The sequence below is a fragment of the Aphelocoma coerulescens genome, chromosome 20 (genome assembly GCF_041296385.1).
Source record: "Aphelocoma coerulescens isolate FSJ_1873_10779 chromosome 20, UR_Acoe_1.0, whole genome shotgun sequence".
NCBI classification, from domain to species: domain Eukaryota; kingdom Metazoa; phylum Chordata; class Aves; order Passeriformes; family Corvidae; genus Aphelocoma; species Aphelocoma coerulescens.
In genome coordinates this window covers 2,340,371-2,358,651 of record NC_091033.1, presented here as the reverse complement: position 1 = coordinate 2,358,651, position 18,281 = coordinate 2,340,371, and the positions used below count along the sequence as shown (strand labels likewise).

The 18,281-nt window shown below is 54.3% G+C and overlaps 1 protein-coding gene across 1 annotated transcript in view; it reads left to right on the top strand.

Moving 5' to 3' along the window:
• Positions 1–18,281, top strand: part of LOC138120836 (centrosome-associated protein CEP250-like) — a 92,721-nt gene that overhangs the window by 35,677 nt on the left and 38,763 nt on the right. The window contains exons 14-22 of the mRNA XM_069033854.1: positions 7,235–7,301; positions 7,901–8,055; positions 8,985–9,326; positions 11,304–11,497; positions 12,793–12,883; positions 15,235–15,363; positions 15,820–16,100; positions 17,299–17,458; positions 18,037–18,213. Of these exons, the coding sequence (XP_068889955.1) occupies positions 7,235–7,301; positions 7,901–8,055; positions 8,985–9,326; positions 11,304–11,497; positions 12,793–12,883; positions 15,235–15,363; positions 15,820–16,100; positions 17,299–17,458; positions 18,037–18,213 (1,596 nt within the window). The remainder of the gene's footprint in view (positions 1–7,234; positions 7,302–7,900; positions 8,056–8,984; positions 9,327–11,303; positions 11,498–12,792; positions 12,884–15,234; positions 15,364–15,819; positions 16,101–17,298; positions 17,459–18,036; positions 18,214–18,281) is intronic.

The window sequence follows — 18,281 nt, the reverse complement described above, 5'->3', positions numbered from 1 at the left end:
ATTTAGAGGCGACTGCCTCAGGGGCAGCCATGCAGTCTGAGTGTGCTCTTCCCTGTGCTCTTCCAGGGAGCTCGAGGCCTTTCTCACCAGGGACGTTTCTCCAGAGCCCCTGAGGTGAGTAAACTGTGCTGAGCTGGCTCGGATTTGAAACTGGTCCTCCACAAATGGACACTGGTTCTTGTGGAATCAGAAGAGGCATCTCAGTGGTACTTTGGAATAGGAACAGAGTACCTGACTAACAGCTGGATGTGGGCTTTCAGGTGCTGTTAGACGGCAGTGACAGCATGGCCAGTTCCATCACCGGCGCTGACCGTTCCCAGCATGCAGCCTCCAGGAACAGCCTCTCAACTCTGACATCCACTGCTGCACAGCATCCCTTGGAATTGGTTTGGGAAGCCACAGAGGATTGTGGGCGCTTACAGCGATGTTTTGAGAAAATGGCGGAGCGATGCAAGAGGCTCAGTAGCCACCGGGAGCACATAGACTCTCTGATTGAAGAAATCAGAAGGTGAGTGTTTCTTCCTCCTCCTCCTGCGTTCCAGAGGCAATCTGCGTCCAGGTCTGGGAGTTCAGAGGTGTTCTGGGCAAAGAACTCACCTGCCCTACCATGTGTAGGCCTCAGTGTGGCTCTTGAGCATCGTCCTGTCAGGGCTTTTCATGCTCTACTGTGACTCCCAAGGCTGCCTGGGAGATGCACAGCGATGTTGGAATAGAAGACTCCTTCCTCTCACCGTGCTGCTTCCCTGAATTCTGTTCTTTGAGAGCCCCTGTCCAGCCACTGCTTCTCACTGAAGGAAGGCAAAATCCTGCCTTCCTTTCCCTTTGCCTCTGGAGGATTTCCTTGGGAGGGAAAGAGCAAGGTCTTCCTTAGCCCACTGCCCCCAGCTCCATCGTGGAGGGCTGAAAATGGGATCGATGGCTCTTCAGGCCTCTTCCTTCTTCTGACTGAGCCTTGTCTCTGCAGTGACTGTGAAAACCTTGAGAAGTCCAAGGAAAAGCTGCAGCAATGCACTGGAATCCCGGAGCCAGGAGCCTTGAGTCTGCACCAGAAGAACAGCAAGCAGCTGAAGGAAGCGTCAGCCAAGGCGGAAAAGGCGGAGCAGCAGCACAGGATGGAGGTTGGTTTTGGAAATGAGGCTGGTTTTCCGTTGAAAACTTGTCTTGCCCCTTCTTGTACAGTGGAGGACTTGGCTGCACTTGAGGGAGAAGACCCATCACTGCGGAGGGAGCTGGAAGTCAACAGGCAGGCACTGGAGGAATTGCAGCTTCAGAGGAAGCTGCTGGAGCAAGAGGGGCATGATGTTACCGTGGCTCTGGACACCTTATTCCTAGGCAGCACCTGTGGGAGTGGGAGTTGTGCCAGCCAGATCAGGCCAGATGCTGTTTCTGGCAGTAGAAGAGAGGGACACTGCTGTGCACACCTGGCTCAAGATGGCACACGCATTTATTAGCCAGGCATATGCATGTTCATCAGCAAAGGGTTACATGCTTCTGCAAAATTTGTTCCTTTGGGCAGCCCCAGAGCCTCTAAAAGAGGGAACGGAGCTGGGGAAGGGTCTGGAGCACAGGTGTGACAAGGAGTGGCTGAGGGAGCTGGGGAGGGCTGAGCCTGGAGAAAAGGAGGCTCAGGGGGCACCTTCTCGCTCTCTCCAACTCTCTGTGACAGGAAGGTGCAGCCAGGTGAGGGTTGGTCTTTGCTCCCAGGGAACAAGGGACAGGACAAGAGGAAACGGCCCCAAGTGTGCCGGGGGAGGTTTGGATTGGGTGTTACAGGAGAGCTGTGAGAGAAGGGTTTGTTTCTGATGGTCTCTGTCAGACAGTCTCAGTTCTGGAGTATGTGGTAGGTTTGGCAAATACCCAGCAGAGGTTTTGCTTTTGAAGAGAAAAGCTCAAAACCACAGTGTAGTCTTCAGGCTTGAATACCAGCAAGGGCCATGAGACACCTTCTTTGTGTAAGACAAGTAAATGGTATTGTTGGTGTGAACTGCTCCACAAAGAGAGTCTGCTTTGGCCACATCAGCCAGACTGCCATCAGTCACTAAAGGACTGCTCACCACAAGAGCCGTTTCCCTGCCAGGCATGCCCTCGTTGCAGAGAGCTGCTTTGCACACTGGAGGAGGGGACACTTTGATGTGGGTTTTGTCCGAGAAGGAGAAACCCTGTGAATTTTCACTTGCTTCAGCAAGCAAAATTGCTTTCCTCAACCATCCTGAAAATGTCCAGCACTGGAATAGATCCTGATAGACATTTTGTTGGTAAGGGAGTTTACAAAGAGAATTGGTGTGATTTTTTGCAAGGCTGGAGCTGTGGGAGATGGCAGGCTATGGGGCTGTGTGGAGCATGCCCTCCATGTCTTCTACATTGAATTTGGGGAGGTGAAAGGTGAACAGGGCTATCTTTGGGCCCAGGAATGAGCCCTCTCACAGGAAGCCCGGCAGAAACATCAGCTTTCCGTTGGGATTTTTGTGCTGCTCTTGTGCTCTGTTTTCCTAAGACTTACCTCGGAGGATCTTCACTGTTCTCTTAAGGGTCCTCTTTTGGTGTGTACTGGTCGGTGTCCATAGCCAAACTGAGTTTGTAGGACTTTTCTTTTGTGGGCACAGGGAGGGCGCAGCGGGAACGCTGACAAGAGACAAATCTTTTTAAAGACTCGCCTGGAGTATTTCTGAACAGCAACCCAGAGATGTCTCCTGGGCTGTGTTCTTAGTCACTCTCTGGGAAGCTGTGTCCCCCCCAGGGCAGACAGTGGCCCAGGGGAGCAGCAGCCGAGTGCTCTGAGAGCGCGTGAGCCCATCAGTCTTTGCCTCTTGCCACACAGAGTTTGCAGGGGAAGTGTCAAGCCCTCTGCTCTTTCCTTCTGTGCAGGTCCTGCTGGAAAAGCAGAAGGAGAAGAATTCTTTATCAGAGACACTGCTCCAAACTCGGGGACAGCTAAGCCAAGCCTGCCAGCAGGTGCAGCAGCTCAGGCAGGAGGTGAAAGAGCAGCAAGAGAAGGGGCAGGTAAGTCTGAGCAGGCAGGGAACAGAGTGCAGGGCAGTGGCAAGGGCACAAAAGGCAGGTGCTGGGAGTCAGGAGGCAAGGGCTGCTTCAGGCCCTGGCAGCACAGAGCCTGGCAAGCTCCAGAGCTCAGGCCCGGGAAGCAAGGCTTACAATGGAAGCAGAGCTGGGTAGAGAAGCCAAAAGAAGTCGCTGAAGGAATGGGATTTTGAGAGAGCAAGTGGGAAAAGCTGAGCCTGAGGGCAGGTCGCAGGAAGTTGCTCTGCATTTTGTTGCCAGACCATCCAGGCAAAGCTGCAAGCTGAGCTGCAGGAAGCTCGGGGGGAGATCCAGGCAGCGCAGAAGAGGCACGAGGAAGAACTACGAGGCATCAAAGAGGAAATGAATCTCCTCCTTGAGCAGAGGGAGGCTCTACAAAAGCAGGTGAGTGAAAGAGCAGTGGCACCGCAGCATCCAGCAGGGGGTCTGTGCCCTTCTTGCTTTTCCATGGCAGAGCAGCAGCTGCTGGGGTGGTCCCTGGGGCTGCCTCGTGCTCTGGGCTCCTTGGCAGCTGCTCTGAAGGACCCTCGGTGCTCTGCTGAATCTCAGCTGCTGCCCTGGACAGCTGGGCTAGTCCTCTGGGCTGTTGGCCAGCAACCATCAGCACGGATTCCTGCTGGCCTCTTCTTGCTGGCCATGGTGTGGGAGGTGCTTTTTCAGGTGCCCTTGGTGGGCCACGTAGAGATTGAAACAAGTTGTCCGTATGCATTGTGAATCTGGTGCTCTGAGGACAGGGAGAAATGGAAAGTTGGCCTTTGCCTTTTCTCACAGCCTCTGCTGTGGCTGACAGTGACAGGCTGTGGCTGTAGCCTCTGACTGCTTTGTTCTGTTTGACTGGAGGTGGGAGAGTTGACATCTCAGCTGGCAGCCTCCAGAGAGTCCCAGGCAACGATTGTTCAGAGAGCCCGGCAAGATGTGAGGGAGGCCCAGAAGCAGTCAAGGCAGAAGCTGTTGCAGGTTGAGCAGCTCCAGAAGACGCTGGAGGAGGCAGAACATCAGAACAAGGAGCTGCAAGTGCACCTGAAGAACTTGGAGATGGAAAGGAGTCAATGGGAAGAAGTGGCACGCCAAAATTCGGGACTTTGGGCTTCCTTGAACACCCTAGAGAAGGAAAAAGCCAGGTAAATGAAAGCCTGTGGGACTCTGCCTTGTGGGAATGGATTCCCTCTTTGCCATCTTTGCACCTGCCAGGGGCTCTGGCAGCATTTCCTACGTGGCAGAGTTCTGAACTCTCCGTGCAGACGCGTCTGGTTGTCTGGATGTTGTGTTTCATTTTCTTTTCTTTCAAGCCTTCAGTTAGAGTTTTTCTGAAGACAAAGGCTTTTGGAGTAGCTCTTTCCCTCTAGGGGTGTGTTCTGTTGTGAGGTGGGTGTGCTAACACTGCCCAAGCTGCAGTGTAAGGAGCTGGACACATCCAGCAGCTCCGCCTTGGGTCCTGTAACTTGAAGCCTTTGGGATCTGGAGCAGCCTGGCATCCTGATGCCTTTGCTTGGCAGAACCATCTCAAGGCCCTGATTGCTGACCTAGGCCAGATTCCCCTCAAAGGCACCCAAGAACCAAGAATGTCTCTGTTGCATCGTTCCTCAGAAAATGCCCCCAGGTGCCTGGGGGGGCTCAAGCAGGGTCCCTGCCAGCCTCCAGAGTCACAGGCAATACTGACTGTGCAAAGAATGCAAGAGACAAGACCAAGGTTAGCGGGGCCCCTCCAGCTGACCAAGTCCTGCCGGTCTTCAGTGCCACAGGATTCTTCTTTCGAGAAGAAGACAAAGAAAGGGCAGGGCCCTCTTGCTTGCCTGCAGGTTTCTGCATCTTCCATCAGGTTGTGCTCCAAGGCTCTGTTGCCACTTCTGCTATCGGCCTTTGTTTCTCCAGCTGGAAGTAGGATGGGTGCTGGTAAATCTTAGGGAACTTCCCCGAGATCCTCTGGCTGTAGGGTGCTGCTCCTCCTACCTGGACATACAAGATGGGGCAAGGAAATGTCTCTTCCATGTTGACCAAACCTTTCCCCCTTGGAGCCTGGGTAGTCAGAAGAAAACTCTTCCTCTCCCCTAATCTCTTCATGGCAAGACTTTGTTAGGTCTATATTCACATTCCCATCTCAAGAAGAAGGTAGGACATGTAGGCAGGAACTCCCCATTCTTTCATGAATAAAAGCAGAGTGGGCACATGCTGGGCTGTGACTGCAGGGGGAACAAACAAACAGCCACGTTGTTTAGACAAACCTCATCAGACAGAGCAGTTTTCCCCAAGGTGGTGCGAGTCCTAAGAGTTCCTAAAATGTGATACCGTGTAGTAATGAGTTGCATGCTTCCCTTTTAGGCTGCTTCTGTCTCTGGAGGAAAAGAACCTGTGCCTCAGAACACTGGAAGAAAAGAACCAGGCACTGAACAATCAGGTGTCTCAATTTCGTTCTGCTCTTCGCGAGGCCGAGCAGCTCTGTGCAAACCGCACAGGACAAGTGCTGAAGCTCAACGCCCAGGTAATCTGTGCCCTGGCGTCCTCTTCTCCAGGGACACACATCATCACCTTTGGCTTGGAGGCCCCAACTGCTTTCTCCTCCCAGCAGCATCCACTGTTGCCGTGTTCTGCCCCGGGGTGCTGCTGCACCCACAGGCCAAGGCTGGATCTGGTGTCTGCTGCCGATGTTTTCCTCCGTTCTCTCCCAGGTCCCAGCAGGAAATGTGGGAGGAGAAGCAGCAGCAGACTCCTTTGGAGCTTCTCCATCCCTCTGTTAGCAGTGTTGTCCCAGATGGAGTTGGTGCCTGTGCTGGGCACCGAGCAATGTGGGCACACAGACGTGGCTATGGCAGGCTGGGGAGGGCACTTCCAGCGCAGCCAGTTCAGCCGGTGTTCAGAGCTGCAGCCTCAAGGATGCCCATTGGCTCCCTTTCCCTATTTTCAGGACACTTGTTTCCATTGGAATCCTTGGCTCTGTGCCTTCTGTTTTGGGCATGTTTTTTTGCCTGAAGTCATTTCTCCTTTGTTACTTGCTCTACTGCCTGCTCTGCTGCCTCAGGAGCAGCCCTGTCCCTGAGGCTCTGTGCATCCATCTTCCAGATGCGGGCCCTGCAGAAGGCAGTGCTGGAGATGGAGGCTACCCAGGCAACTCGAGAGAAGCAGCTGCTGCAGGAGCTGGAGGAGTCCCGAGCAGGAGAACGGAGCTTGAGGGACTCTGTGCAGGTGCTGGAGGCTGAGGTGTCTGAGCTGCGTAGGAAGCTCCAGAGCTCTGAGAACAGAGCAGAGGCCTTGGCCACAAAGTGTCAGCAGGCCAGTGGTGCTCACCAGGAAACTCAATCCCAGCTGGACAAACTGCTCCTGGTTCTCCACCACGTGATCAGGGATAGCAGAGACTTGGTCACCTGGAGCTCAGGCAAGTGTGGGAGGCTGGGAGAGCAGGTGGAGCGAGGGGGTGGTTCCTGGTCATCCTGGTATGACACACTCACCCTGTCAGTTCAGGCTGACTCAGGCCTTGGGAAGTCTTGTCTCCCTGCAGAGACACAAGTCCATGTTTGTTTGTAGAGAAGTGATTAGAGTCAGAAGGGAGAAGGGCCCAAGTCCTGTCAAGCCACAGGGCCCATGCAGTTGTCTTTGGGGCAGTGCTGACATTAGTGGTCATCAAAATAACGTCAGCCTGTGACACACATCCTGCTGCAAGGCGAGCTCTAGGACAATGACAAAGGCACCTCCTCCTAGGTAGAAAGAGGCCTTGTTTGTTGGAGACTGTTGGATTAAATCTTGAAACAGAATGTCTTCTCTTTTCAGAAAAGGGTCATGTCTTGGGCCTAAGTGCTTCTCAGGATGGGGATGTCCCCGCAGAGCTCACAGTGGACAGAGTGTCAGCAGCTCTGCAAGACCTGCAGCAGCACCTGGAGCATTCCCAGAAAGATCTGGTAATATGCACCCAGAAATCCTGTCCTGCTGCTGGGCTGCTGGACAAGCAGAGTGCCAAGGCCAGGATGGGTGGAAGTTCTTGTAGGGGGGTTGTCTCACTAGCATGGGGAGGAAGGAGGATCACGATCACATCTACCAGTACGGTCCAGCTGCCCTCTCCCACCTGGGCTATTTCTGCTTTAGTGTTTGTAGCCATTTGTCTCCTGCCAGCAGTGGAACTGACAGGTGATTCTGTTCCTCTTGCCTCTTCCAGAATGATGCAAGGAAGAAGATACAGGCCTTGGAGCTGGAGCTGGGCATGGGGCAGGCTGAGAGGGACAATCTCAGAGCCAGCAATCAGGAGCTGCTGAAACAGTTGGAAGAAATTCAAGCAGGTACAGCTTCACCTCTCCCACCCGCTGCCCCATCCTGTCCCAGCAGGGATCTCTGATGCCACACAGAGGAAAAGGGCAGTGCCCAGAGATGGCAGAGGGGAAGAACAACCAGCAGGAGATTTCTCCATCCAGTGCCAGTGAAAGCTTTTTCTCGAGAAAGATGCCGTGGCTGGCAGTGCCATCTGGCTGTGCTATGGCTGATCCCATGCACAGGTGGTGCCTTTCAGGTGCTGTGTCTGTGCTGAGGAGCTGTAGCTGGATGCCTCAGCTCGATTCCCCCCAACTCCAGGCCCTGACAGAGCCCCCAGGCTATTGGCCTCTCTGGAGCAGGGCTGCACAGGCATCCCCGCTCCTTTGTCTCTCTTGGACTGCTCACTCTGCACAAGCCCAAGAGGAAAGACACTTTCCTATTCCTCTGAACCTTGCCCCTTGGATTCCTGCTTTTTTCTCCTTCATTTCTGTCAGCTTTGGAAGCCCTTGCGGCCTTAGGGGCTGGCAAACACAGGCAGGCCAAGAAGACAGTGCTGTTGTCCCTGCAGGATGCACATCAGTTTGCCTTTGCTTTGCTGTTCTCATTCTCCTTCTCCTTCCTGCTGCAGCGATGTGGAGGGCAGAACACCAGAAGACCTCTCGAGAAACTGCCCTGGAGAAAGAGGCCATTGCCCTGAAGGAAGAGGGTGTGACTCTTTGTCAGGAGGTGGCATCTCTGCAGAGGAAACTGGAGAGCCTGGAGAAGGAAAGGAAGGATGTGCTGGTGAGAACGGCAGATGCCATGAAGGGCCATTTCCTAGCTATGTTTGGCCCTTGTGTTAATAGTTCTAAGGAGCACCTCTTTCCAGCTGAGTTTTTCAAACTGCATTCTTCTGAATAAGGAGGAAAAGATGTCGTAGTCATGTCAAAGCCAGTTAGTGCTGAGGCTGCTGGTTTTCCTCCATGCTGGAGTTTTGTGCCCTCTAGTTCTCAATGTCCACACTGTCTCTATGGACATTGCATGGTCTGGGCAATTCCTCATGTCCAAACCCACATTCAGATTTCAAATACCTGGACCTGGAACGAGGGATGAGAAGGCCAAGTTTGCTGTTAATAGAAAGGTGTTTGGCCTTGGCCATCAGAGAGCCAGTGGGGAGAAAAGAGAGAAAAGCAAAGTGCTGATGCAGATAAGGACGTGTGCTTGCAAGGGGAGAACTTGTCCTGAGTGGCAGCAGAGAATGACAGACTGATGTGGCCATTGCTGCTCCAAGAGAGGGCAGTGGGGCTCTCGGGGAGGGTGCCATGGAAACTCTACACAGGAGAGCTCAAAAACCACTCCTGTCACCCCAGCTGCAGGGAATGAAATGTTGGGGGTGTTTGCTCTTCCCTTTCTCCCTGCTGGAGAGCACATCCTCATGGCACCACCTAAATCCTGCTTAGCGTGGACTTGGAATCCTGGCTGCAGTTCTGGCAGCTGTTCCCCAAAGGAACACTCGAGTGGAGCTGCAAGAGGTCGGGGAAGGGCAGAAAGGGAGCTGGGATGGGCTGAGTGAGCTGGGAAAGACTCAGCGTCAAGGGCGGTCCCAGCAAAGGTCTGAGGCATCCCGAGAGGCAGAGAGAGAGGGGCAGCCTTTGCCTGCCTGTGGCAGGAGTCCCGATCTGGTATGAAAAGCAAACCAAGAGAGGGAATGAGTGACCTCCCTGTTTTGGCAGCGTGAACGGGAATTGTACGAGGAGCAGATGAGAGATCTGAAAAAGAAGAATGAAATGAAAACACCGGAGATGCGAAGTGTCAAGGAAAACACCCAACAACTGGAAATGGAGAGGGAAGCCAAGCAGGAAAAGTTGGAGCATGGGGCTGCTGCTTTGAAGGAATGGCAAGAGACCGCTCAAGTCCTGAGTGTTGCACTGACCAAGAGTGAAATTTCCAAAGGGGCTCTGAAGAAAGACTTGGACATCTTGAAGGAAAGGCTTTGTCTCCAGGTAGGCACTGGCACTGATCTTCAGTCCACTGCAACGTCTCTCAAAGATTCCAATGAAGTTTCCCATGAAGAGGTGGGATTCTAAATCCCTGTCAGTCTAGGCCTGCTTGGGCAAAGCAGCCCGGGCTGCAGCAGGCAGCCTTGTTTGTCTGCCTGGCTCCAGCCAGAGACCATTGGCTGCCAGATTGTTTGCTGGCATGCCTGGAATGACTGAGGCAGCTCTGGAGCTGCTGTTCAAATCAGCTCCAGGCCAAAAGCTGGGCATGGGGAATTGCTTCTCCCGTGCCCAGGCAAGGGGAGGCAACATGTGTGGGTTGGATTTGGTGTGGAAAGGAATGGAGCAGGTGAGCAGAGTGATGGACTGAAGTGAGCAGAGTTCTGTAGCGAGGGCTGAAGAGCAGCTGCACTGCTGGAGCTTCGAGGACGCTTCCCGAGATGGAGATTTCTGAGGGACAGCTCTTGTGGTGTTTGAAATAAGGGAATCATCTCCTCTCTGAACACCCAGCAGGCTGTTGGAGCAGAGGGCAAGCGGCTGTCTGAGCACTCCAGGAGGGGTGTGGAATGTGTGCGGGACCAGGTTGCAGCAGCAGCAAAAGACAAGCCAGAGAAGCGTGAGCTCAGGAGAACTTTTGAGGTAAAGTGGGCTTTCACTGCCTCTGCAGAGCCTCAGGCTCCTCTGGATCATGACTCGTGTGCCCAGGCAGTGCTTTGGAGTCCTCTGCTTGTTTCCTTGCCTCTCCCTGTCCCTGCTGTGGGCACACCCCTTTGTTTGTTCTCTCTGTTGTGGCAGCCCATGGCTTTCACAAAGGCACCTTCACTCCGCTGCCTCCCTCCCTGGCCCCGTGTCCCCGGACACACACTGGCCTCTCCTGCACAGCCCCCAGCGAGAGCTCTTTGCCCCCAGTGCTGTCTGGTGCATTTGAGGGTCTGTGAGCAGAGATCTCCTTGCCTTGATGTCCAGAGGTCCTTTTGCCCCATGGTTGCTGACAGGTTTCTGTGACCCTTTCTCCCATCCAACCTGCAGGTGGAACCTGAAGGGAGGAGTGTCCAGAGAATCTTTGGGAAAGTTTACCTCTCGGATACCATTAGAGTGGATGCTCCCCCGTCTGCCCAGCACAGCAGGTCGACTTCTGGACAGGTGAGAACATCATCTTCCTTGGTGGGAGGAACACAGCCCTTGGCAAGGCACATGTCCCTCAGAAAGCAGAGTAGCAGCTGTGAGCTGAGCTTTTTTCCCCAAGCCAGGCAAGCCCTGAGCGCTGCTCCCAGGGCTGGCAGCTCCTCTGCTCCAGAGCAGACAGAGGGCACCGTGCTGGAGCTGCTGTGGCTGCACCCGCTTCAGAGCCAGCAGGAGGTGGGAGCAGCTGGCTCTCTGCTGCCAGCCAGCCCAGCAGCCACAAGCCCGTGGTGTCAGGAAAGAAGAGTTGGAGGAGTTTCATGGCCTCAGCAGTGCTTGAAGGCTCATTCTCCCCGTGGGCTTCGTTGCCCACATTGTGCTCTGCTCCCATGTGGAATGCTCTGAAGTTTGGGAGAAGGAGAGTTTGCTCCCTGTCCCTGGGCTGGCTGTGCAGGAGCTTGCTGTTCAGATCAGCTCCAGGCCAAAAGCCGGGCATGGGGATCTGCTTCTCCCTTGCCCAGGCAAGGGGAGGCAACACGTGGGGGTGAGCAGTGATGGACTGAAGTGAGCAGAGCTCTGTAGCGAGGGCTGAACAGCAGCTGCACTGCTGGTGCTTAGAGTCAAGTGTATTGGCAGTTGTGGAAGATGCAGTATTTTTGGGTGACAACACAGAATTTGGGGCAGGGATGTTTGTTGGGAAGGAGCAATCTGGTGCCAGGCAAGCCAGCAGGGCCTGACACAGCACTTCCAAGGTAACAGTGCCAGAGGCTTTTGGCAGCCCAGGGTATCGGAGCTGCAGAGGGCAGATGCTGTGAAACTTTGAGCCCAGAGCACAGGAGCTCCCTGTCCTCTGGCTGCCTGCGAGGTGGCACTGGCTGGCTCTGCACAGGGCTCCTGAGGAAGGGCTCGAGCTGTACCTTGTCCTGCTTCCAGGTTTCCCAGGAGCAAGAGTCATTGAGCAGGGCTCTGGAGCAGCTGCACCAGGAGCCCTCTGGCCAAGGGCACGCACTGGCCCAGGTGTGCAGAGAGAAGGAGCTGCTGGGCCGGGAGAAGGCTGCCCTTGAGGGCCGACTGGCAGCCATGGAGCGTCACCAACAAGACCTTTCCAAGCAGCTGGCAGAGACCAGGTAAAGGCAGGGAGGAGACCCTTTCCGGATGCTTTTACCTTGCATGGACAGAAAATGGAAGTCTCAAGAAAAAGAAATATGCCACAATGTGAAGGTTATTTTTCTGACATCTAAAGCCAGCAAAGCTGTTGTGAGCCTTGGGCTCCTGTTTGTGCCGCCAAGCACACTCGTGTGGGAAGTCAAAAGCAAGCCACCCGGCCCTGAATTGAGTAGTACTTAAACCATGCAGCTGTTGAGTGAAACCTCAAGTTTCTCTTGGGTTTAGTTCCTTGTTCTGGGCATTGAACATCCCTCTTTCCTTCCTAAGTAGCTTGACACAATCCTGATCTTCAGAACTGAAGCTTCATCTTCAGAACTCCAGGCTCTGACCTTGGGATGTTGGCAGTAGCATGCTGCCATTCAGGGGGAAGCCAGAGGCTCCTGCTGAAAATGCTGAGGGCCTTCTGCTTCCAAGCACACTCTTGAGAAGTGTGAGGCAGGACCTAGAGCTGCTTAGAGAGCAGCAGGGAAACCTCTTTGGAATTGTTGACAGCCCCTGGGGATTCTTGCTGTGTTGATGGGCACCCACCTGTCAAACCTGCCAAGGTCCTTTTGGATGGTCCCTCTCACTCTCCAAAGAAGGACAAGACTTGGGCTACTGCCTGCTTAGCTGGCAACACTAAAAGAAAGGTGGCAAGTCTATTCCTTGACCGTGCAGGAGCTTAAACTGCAGTCTCTGCATTCAGGTAGTTGTTGTTCAGACAACATGGTGTTCTGAATTTTTACAAGTGCTGCCATGACCATGAGATTTTACTGTATCATGCAAAGTAGTTCTGAAGTCTCTTAAATACAGAGTGTCTGGAAAATTATGTACCTTTATGTCCATGATGAAGAGAGTTAACAAGTCAGGAGTGAGCCAGGACGAGAGTCTGTTCTGTCCCCCTGCAGAGCAGCTTGGAAGTGCTGATGAGAGAAGGGCTGTGAGCAGAGGCTGGGCTTTTGCTCCTCGGCCCAGCCTGTGTGGGCACAGCTAGCCAGGGTCATAGGTCAGGAAGAGCAGCTGAAGGTTCGGCTGTTGAGGTCACGTTGGGCTGGGCTGTCTGTGCTGTGCCAGGCCATAAGGAAGGCCTGGGCACTCCCTCAGAGGGCCCTGCTTTGCTACTGAAATGGCACAAATGGGCCTTCTCTGTACAAGTTTCCATGCGACCCGTTTTGCATTCTCAGGCCTGGGCATCTTGAGCCACGTTGTCCTGGAATAACTGCCCGGGAGTGTCAGGAGCGAGCAGCTCATGTCTCTCCGTATTTGCAACCTGTAGGTCAGCGAAGGAGAGCCTGGAATCCAGCCTGTTTGCTGCTCAGCAGCAGATATCCCAGCTGGAGATCACCAGCAACCATCTGGAGGCTCAAGTGCTCACAGTCACACAGGCCAAGGAGGCGCTACAAGGTGAGAACCTCGTGTGCTTTGTTTGTGGTGCCGCCCCACCTAGATAGAGAAGCTGCTGTAAAGCCTCCTCTGTCTGCAGGGCTTCTGAGGAGCGGTGGCGCTGGAGGCAGGGCCCTCCTACGCTGACACTGAAAGGGCCTGAGTCAGTAAAGGCAGTAAAGACTCTGAATCTTGCTGTTGGTCGTGTTTGCAGGAGAAGTGAAGTGCCTCCAACGTGAGCTGGAAGCAGAGAGAGCTCTCAGGAAGCAGGAGCAGGAAGACACAGCACAACAGCTCTTGCAGGCAGAGCAGCAGTGTCACAAAAGCCTCAGGCTTCAGGGAACTGCTCAGCAGGTGGAAATAAACAAGCTCCTGCAAGACCTGGTAGGTGACAATACGCTTCTGAATTGTCCAAGCCGGCCCTGGGGGCTGGTTTAGCACCAGCAGAGCCTGAGGGTGTGAAAGGGCAGCAGTCCTCTGCCAGAGGCCTCCCGCTGCTGGGCCGGGCAGGAGAGGCGGCGGCTCGGACTTGGAGGCGCGTGAAGACCCACAGGATGGTGCTGGGCCAGTAAATGCAGCCACGGCTTCCGTGAGGGCGTAAGGCGAGTTCCAGAGCAGCTTGGGCAGTGCCCACCCAAAGCGTGGCGGCCCAGGGCAGGATCTTCCCCGAGTCCCACCTGCCACGGAGCAGATGCCAGCGTGGAGCAGATGCCAACAGTGCTGCTGGCTGCAGGCGTGGGAACTCGGTTCCTGTCTTGCTGTGCTCCCACGGTGGACAGAGGGATTAGCTTTGGGCTGGAAGCAAATGGAACAGGCCCCGGTCCTTCAGTCCTTGTGACTGGGGCACCAGGGTGCCAGAAGGTGACACCTCCTTTTCTGAATGGTTGGACTCAATGCTTGTGCAGGTCTTTCCCAACAGAAATGATTCCATGGTTCTGGGATCCTTGCACCTGCTGAGCCTCCTTTTAAATTCCCTGACAGGACACGGTTTCTGGAGAGCAGAGAGCCAGTGCTGTTGTCTTTTCAGGTTGGGGTTTGTGGGAGGGATGAAGCTTCACGTTTTTCAGCGAGAAGCTTGCCTGGGGACTTCAACTTGAAGATTTTTCCAAACCTCCTCAGGCAAGTGAGCAGGAAAGGCACTATGCAGACATACAGGAGACGCTGCAGCAATGGGGAAAAGAGAAGGCAGAGAGAGAGCAGGAGCACCAGAAGGTGCTGTTTGAGATGAGGAAGAAAGTTGCCACCCTGCAGGCTCAAAGACAAGAGGAACAAACTAGATTTGAAAATGCCAAGCGAGAGGTAATGATTGTGCAAGGAGAATTGGTGTGATTTTTTTGCAAGGCTGGAGCTGTGGGAGACGGCAGGCTATGGGGCTGTGTGGAGCATGCCCTCCATGTCTTCTACATTGAATTTGGGGAGGTGAAAGGTGAACAGGGCTATCTTTGGGCCCAGGAATGAGCCCTCTCACAGGAAGCCCGGCAGAAACATCAGCTTTCCGTTGGGATTTTTGTGCTGCTCTTGTGCTCTGTTTTCCTAAGACTTACCTCGGAGGATCTTCACTGTTCTCTTAAGGGTCCTCTTTTGGTGTGTACTGGTCGGTGTCCATAGCCAAACTGAGTTTGTAGGACTTTTCTTTTGTGGGCACAGGGAGGGCGCAGCGGGAACGCTGACAAGAGACAAATCTTTTTAAAGACTCGCCTGGAGTATTTCTGAACAGCAACCCAGAGATGTCTCCTGGGCTGTGTTCTAAGTCACTTCCTGGGAAGCTGTGTCCCCCCCAGGGCAGACAGTTGCCCAGGGGAGCAGCAGCCGAGTGCTCTGAGAGCGCGTGAGCCCATCAGTCTTTGCCTCTTGCCACACAGAGTTTGCAGGGGAAGTGTCAAGCCCTCTGCTCTTTCCTTCTGTGCAGGTCCTGCTGGAAAAGCAGAAGGAGAAGAATTCTTTATCAGAGACACTGCTCCAAACTCGGGGACAGCTAAGCCAAGCCTGCCAGCAGGTGCAGCAGCTCAGGCAGGAGGTGAAAGAGCAGCAAGAGAAGGGGCAGGTAAGTCTGAGCAGGCAGGGAACAGAGTGCAGGGCAGTGGCAAGGGCACAAAAGGCAGGTGCTGGGAGTCAGGAGGCAAGGGCTGCTTCAGGCCCTGGCAGCACAGAGCCTGGCAAGCTCCAGAGCTCAGGCCCGGGAAGCAAGGCTTACAATGGAAGCAGAGCTGGGTAGAGAAGCCAAAAGAAGTCGCTGAAGGAATGGGATTTTGAGAGAGCAAGTGGGAAAAGCTGAGCCTGAGGGCAGGTCGCAGGAAGTTGCTCTGCATTTTGTTGCCAGACCATCCAGGCAAAGCTGCAAGCTGAGCTGCAGGAAGCTCGGGGGGAGATCCAGGCAGTGCAGAAGAGGCACGAGGAAGAACTACGAGGCATCAAAGAGGAAATGAATCTCCTCCTTGAGCAGAGGGAGGCTCTACAAAAGCAGGTGAGTGAAAGAGCAGTGGCACCGCAGCATCCAGCAGGGGGTCTGTGCCCTTCTTGCTTTTCCATGGCAGAGCAGCAGCTGCTGGGGTGGTCCCTGGGGCTGCCTCGTGCTCTGGGCTCCTTGGCAGCTGCTCTGAAGGACCCTCGGTGCTCTGCTGAATCTCAGCTGCTGCCCTGGACAGCTGGGCTAGTCCTCTGGGCTGTTGGCCAGCAACCATCAGCACGGATTCCTGCTGGCCTCTTCTTGCTGGCCATGGTGTGGGAGGTGCTTTTTCAGGTGCCCTTGGTGGGCCACGTAGAGATTGAAACAAGTTGTCCATATGCATTGTGAATCTGGTGCTCTGAGGACAGGGAGAAATGGAAAGTTGGTCTTTGCCTTTTCTCACAGCCTCTGCTGTGGCTGACAGTGACAGGCTGTGGCTGTAGCCTCTGACTGCTTTGTTCTGTTTGACTGGAGGTGGGAGAGTTGACATCTCAGCTGGCAGCCTCCAGAGAGTCCCAGGCAACGATTGTTCAGAGAGCCCGGCAAGATGTGAGGGAGGCCCAGAAGCAGTCAAGGCAGAAGCTGTTGCAGGTTGAGCAGCTCCAGAAGACGCTGGAGGAGGCAGAACATCAGAACAAGGAGCTGCAAGTGCACCTGAAGAACTTGGAGATGGAAAGGAGTCAATGGGAAGAAGTGGCACGCCAAAATTCGGGACTTTGGGCTTCCTTGAACACCCTAGAGAAGGAAAAAGCCAGGTAAATGAAAGCCTGTGGGACTCTGCCTTGTGGGAATGGATTCCCTCTTTGCCATCTTTGCACCTGCCAGGGGCTCTGGCAGCATTTCCTACGTGGCAGAGTTCTGAACTCTCCGTGCAGACGCGTCTGGTTGTCTGGATGTTGTGTTTCATTTTCTTTTCTTTCAAGCCTTCAGTTAGAGTTTTTCTGAAGACAAAGGCTTTTGGAGTAGCTCTTTCCCTCTAGGGGTGTGTTCTGTTGTGAGGTGGGTGTGCTAACACTGCCCAAGCTGCAGTGTAAGGAGCTGGACACATCCAGCAGCTCCGCCTTGGGTCCTGTAACTTGAAGCCTTTGGGATCTGGAGCAGCCTGGCATCCTGATGCCTTTGCTTGGCAGAACCATCTCAGGGCCCTGATTGCTGACCTAGGCCAGATTCCCCTCAAAGGCACCCAAGAACCAAGAATGTCTCTGTTGCATCGTTCCTCAGAAAATGCCCCCAGGTGCCTGGGGGGGCTCAAGCAGGGTCCCTGCCAGCCTCCAGAGTCACAGGCAATACTGACTGTGCAAAGAATGCAAGAGACAAGACCAAGGTTAGCGGGGCCCCTCCAGCTGACCAAGTCCTGCCGGTCTTCAGTGCCACAGGATTCTTCTTTCGAGAAGAAGACAAAGAAAAGGCAGGGCCCTCTTGCTTGCCTGCAGGTTTCTGCATCTTCCATCAGGTTGTGCTCCAAGGCTCTGTTGCCACTTCTGCTATCGGCCTTTGTTTCTCCAGCTGGAAGTAGGATGGGTGCTGGTAAATCTTAGGGAACTTCCCCGAGATCCTCTGGCTGTAGGGTGCTGCTCCTCCTACCTGGACATACAAGATGGGGCAAGGAAATGTCTCTTCCATGTTGACCAAACCTTTCCCCCTTGGAGCCTGGGTAGTCAGAAGAAAACTCTTCCTCTCCCCTAATCTCTTCATGGCAAGACTTTGTTAGGTCTATATTCACATTCCCATCTCAAGAAGAAGGTAGGACATGTAGGCAGGAACTCCCCATTCTTTCATGAATAAAAGCAGAGTGGGCACATGCTGGGCTGTGACTGCAGGGGGAACAAACAAACAGCCACGTTGTTTAGACAAACCTCATCAGACAGAGCAGTTTTCCCCAAGGTGGTGCGAGTCCTAAGAGTTCCTAAAATGTGATACCGTGTAGTAATGAGTTGCATGCTTCCCTTTTAGGCTGCTTCTGTCTCTGGAGGAAAAGAACCTGTGCCTCAGAACACTGGAAGAAAAGAACCAGGCACTGAACAATCAGGTGTCTCAATTTCGTTCTGCTCTTCGCGAGGCCGAGCAGCTCTGTGCAAACCGCACAGGACAAGTGCTGAAGCTCAACGCCCAGGTAATCTGTGCCCTGGCGTCCTCTTCTCCAGGGACACACATCATCACCTTTGGCTTGGAGGCCCCAACTGCTTTCCCCTCCCAGCAGCATCCACTGCTGCCGTGTTCTGCCCCGGGGTGCTGCTGCACCCACAGGCCAAGGCTGGATCTGGTGTCTGCTGCCGATGTTTTCCTCCGTTCTCTCCCAGGTCCCAGCAGGAAATGTGGGAGGAGAAGCAGCAGCAGACTCCTTTGGAGCTTCTCCATCCCTCTGTTAGCAGTGTTGTCCCAGATGGAGTTGGTGCCTGTGCTGGGCACCGAGCAATGTGGGCACACAGACGTGGCTATGGCAGGCTGGGGAGGGCACTTCCAGCGCAGCCAGTTCAGCCGGTGTTCAGAGCTGCAGCCTCAAGGATGCCCATTGGCTCCCTTTCCCTATTTTCAGGACACTTGTTTCCACTGGAATCCTTGGCTCTGTGCCTTCTGTTTTGGGCATGGTTTTTTGCCTGAAGTCATTTCTCCTTTGTTGCTTGCTCTACTGCCTGCTCTGCTGCCTCAGGAGCAGCCCTGTCCCTGAGGCTCTGTGCATCCATCTTCCAGATGCAGGCCGAGCTGGAAGCAGTGATCGAGAAGGCGGCTCCCCAGCCTACTCAGGAGAAGCAGGAGCTGGAAACTGAGGGGTCTGAGCTGCGTGTGAGGCTCCAGAGCTCTGAGGAAAGAGCAGAGGCCGTGGCCACGCAGTGTAAGACTTTGGAGCTGGAGCTGAGGGAGGTGCAGGCTCAGATAGACCATCTGAAGGCTCGCAACCAGGAGCTGCAGCAGGAGTTGGAGGAAAGTGAGCAAGG